Consider the following 3,873-nt stretch of genomic DNA (forward strand, 5'->3'; position numbering starts at 1 on the left):
GAAAAAGTTGCCTTATAAGTGGTTCGACGTGATTTATAACACTTAAATCTCAGGAGCACACACAGCACCTCAAGCATATTATTATTCCGTCTGTGATGAGCTGGTTTCAGCGGTGTAGTCGAGGAAAATTGTAAGCACCTAACAAAGGTCCAATGAGTGCATAGGTGACTGTGTCACTGGGGAAAGTGTGTCGTAAACTTTCACCCCGTTGTCAAGGCTAGGAGAGCGTGAGCCCATAGAAAAGAGAGAGCGAGTTAATAAGACATATAATGCTTCTTTGTTGTATTCTTTGCACTCTCTCTCTCTCTCTCTCTCTCTCTCTCTCTCTCTCTCTCTCTCTCTCTCTCTCCATTCTGCTATTGCAGCGTTCCCTGGTATATCTAATACCTAATTGACACTATCTTTTGATTTCTAATAATAAATACTCATAAAGATCCTGTCATCAATACGATCAATAATATTGCATTGAATATATTCTAGACCTAGATTTCGTGATTGTCAATGTCGAGGCCTACATCTAGATCTAGATTTAGTAGATCGTGAGCCTATATACCCGGTACACTAGATTTATCCTCTGATCTTATCACTCGTTACCGAAGTGAGGCTATTTTTTTATCTAATGTTTTCCTTTTTAAATAATTTAGATCTAGATAAATTATTGAAATACGTTGATCAATACTTTAGTTTGGTAGATGGATCTATATAATTATTTAGATCTAGATTAGAATGGGCCCTAGAGTAGAATGAACTAGGACGCTCTCGTATTCTACTCTATCCAACAAGCACTGGGCCAAGCCATCGGGGTTCAGTCACACGCTCGCTGGGGGCGTGGCCTATTTTACGCGTGCAGACGTAGTATACATGGCATGGTATCTTATACTCTCGTATATGGTATGGTATGATACAATACAGACAAGTATTTATTGTAAGGAGTAATCGTGGAAGGTGGGGGGAGGGGGGCTTTGCTCATAAACCCAAGCGGAATGATTTTTCTGGTTTTAGAATTATTTCTAAGACTAAGATCACTAAAATAGTTATTTATCATAACCGACCTCCTCAGCGGGTGTTAAGAATTACAGGGAAACATCACGAATACTGTACGCATGGGGTGGAGGTTTCGACATAACAAAAGACATTTCTTCAGAGCGGCAATTCATTTGTCAGACGTTTGCGTCATTCAGTGTTCTGGAAACTATCTACACTGACAAAGATCCTATTAATATAATGAATAGAGAATTCAGGAATAGAAATACTATTCTAAAAAAGGATCAGGTAGTCAAAAATATTTTTCAACTTGGAAAGTTAAGAATTGATGAGTGTGAAAAGTTGTTAGACACCTCTAGTAGAAATAAAACGCTGATAAATTCGGTCTCATGTGGGGCATAACAGTACTCATTCCACTACAGCAGTTTGTAAGATTAGTGTGTGTTGTAGTTTTTGTTTTCTTCACGAAAACATTTTCCAATATTGCACAATGAAAAATTGGGGGGAAAAGAATATATCGAGAATTGGCTTCTTTAAAACAACCCAATCCCTCAAAGACATGTTAAAGTTAAAGTGAAATCTCTCTGGCCTGTCCAGATCCAAAACGAAAATGAAGAAGCCTGCATTTCTGTCCCCCATTCTCGTCTAGACAGGTCAATACCTCTGACTTCTTCCTGTAACCCACTTGTCAAAACGCTGATAACGCAAAGCTACATAATCTCTCCGGGGAAAAGAAAATATTGAGCAGAAGAGTCGCGGAACACGCTACATCCATTTCTGCCAGTTCTCCTGGACTCCGGGGCCGTGGGGATGTTGTCTGAGATGGGAATCTCAACTCATGGGTCAGGGCTGTACTTGACACTTGAGGAAAAAAGTACTGAAGGCCGACTTGGCTAAGCCTTGTCGTAATACGATATCAGCCGGTCTCTGTGGCGCAGCTGGTTATGAAACTGAAAGACACACTGGCGTCCGAGGTGAAGAAATGTTTGCGGTCTGAATGAATAGAATGAAGAGTGACTGAAAGAAAGAATGAATGAATGAATGAATGAATGAATGAAACTATTGATTTTTAGCGAGAATGTTTACATCGTCATTTTCATGGATTGACAAGAATTTTATCAGTGTTTATTCTTTCTTTCTCTTTCTTTCTTTCTCTTTGTCTGTCCGTCCCCCTTCCTCCCCCCCCCTCTCTCTCTCTCTCTCTCTCTCTCTCTCTCTCTCTCTCTCTCTCTCTCTCTCTCTCTCTCTCTTCACACACACACACACACACACACATGCACACACAAACACACAAACACTACGCACAATCACATAACAACACCCCAACTGCAAACCGTAGTCAGAAAATAATCAAAATATTCTTCTCCACTGCTGAACACTACTCTCTCCGCTGCCTATAGAACAAAGGCTGTAGCAGTTTTTCCAGGATAATCTCCCCCCTCAATATGGTGTTCTATCAGAGCGTCACAAACTGTACTGTCAAAATGATTATGGCGATAATTTAAAAAGCACAAACAGAAACTTTGACAGAACGAAATCAGGACAGATCGCTTTCCACGAGGTATGTCTTTGGAAAGGAAATAGATGGTGATATGGTGTTCGGCACGAGAAAGTTGTCATGTCTATTTCTGTCCCCAAATTTATTTAACCAAAAAGACCATGGGGCAGTTTCATTTAGGGCAAGGTTGTGAGCGAAAAAGGGGGAAAATGGGGGGGGGGGGGGCGCAATAGCTTGTCTAAACAGAATGTATTACAAATTACCTATTCATTTTGAAAAAGAGGCGTCAGACTTATGAAATGTCTCTGTGCCTGTACTCACCAGCTTCTCGTTCTGATCCTGTATGTCCAACCTGGCCGCGATACAGTCTCGAGTGTCCTTGAAGGTCCGTCGCTGGGTGCGGTCGGTGGAGTTGTGAGTGAACAGGCCGGCAACATTGGCGCACAGAAACAGGATCGTGTTGGCCACCAACTGGAAAAAGACAAATGAGAATGTGGTGAGAAAGAGTGATGACAGCAAAAAGATATCAATGTCGACACCACATTATCCAAAGCACTCTGTTGTTAGATACCAACATTGGTGATGGACGGGTGACAATGAGGTTCTGGGGTTGGGGCTGGGTGTTTCAGTGCCCAGTACTCGAAAGATAGCAGTTTCACGAGGGTTTTTTATTTTTTAAAATCCATTTATTATCATTATTTTTTATTTATTTAAAAAAAAAAATTTTTTTTGCAAGGGGCGGGGGTCCTCCATCATGCACGACCTTCAAATCTAAATGTTTTCCTCTTACAAAGGCTTACCTTGTCTATTAATTGTAAAGATACGTGGTGTACAACATCAGCCTGTAATACAGCCACGGTGTCCCAGAATAAAAGAAATCAAGCAGAACTCATAGACGGTTGAAATACAAGTAGTAGGACAAAGCAGTCGTGAACTTTAAAAGTTTGACAAAATAACGTGTAAATTACGAAACGTAGTAGCTTGTTGGAAATGCTTTAACTTGGAGAACTCCTCGAGTCTAACCAAACACAGTTGGACCTGCTCTTAAGAACACCTGTCTAAGACAATCAAAATATGCACAACCGATCACCCCCCCCCGGACTCCACCCAACCTCCACCTCTGCTTTGTTTCTATTATTATAATGACCCTGTTCAAGAAGACCACCTGTCTAGGATGACTACTTTTCTGCGGGACAATAAGCTGAATGTGTACCCAATCTTTTACAATGTCTGAAGGCGAGTTCATGTAAGAGGGAAAGGGGGCATGGAAGGGGGGTGGAGGGGAGAGACGGAGGAGTTTGAGCAAGGAGTGGAGGCAGGGTGTAGTTTTGGGGTGGGTTGGGAGAGGGGGTGCTGGGTGGTGGTTTAATATTTTCAGCCTTTTTTTTTTT

The 3,873-nt window shown here is 41.5% G+C and overlaps 1 protein-coding gene across 1 annotated transcript in view; it reads right to left on the minus strand.

Annotated features, from left to right (window-relative positions):
- The window catches only part of aplA (adenylate cyclase), a gene marked incomplete in the record, with an annotated part of 190,850 nt that overhangs the window by 82,112 nt on the left and 104,865 nt on the right, over window positions 1-3,873 (minus strand). The window contains 1 exon segment of the mRNA NM_001204606.1: window positions 2,804-2,953. Coding sequence (NP_001191535.1) covers window positions 2,804-2,953 — 150 coding nt within the window.

Source organism: Aplysia californica, unplaced genomic scaffold, assembly GCF_000002075.1.
Source record: "Aplysia californica isolate F4 #8 unplaced genomic scaffold, AplCal3.0 scaffold00009, whole genome shotgun sequence".
Lineage (NCBI taxonomy): Eukaryota > Metazoa > Mollusca > Gastropoda > Aplysiida > Aplysiidae > Aplysia > Aplysia californica.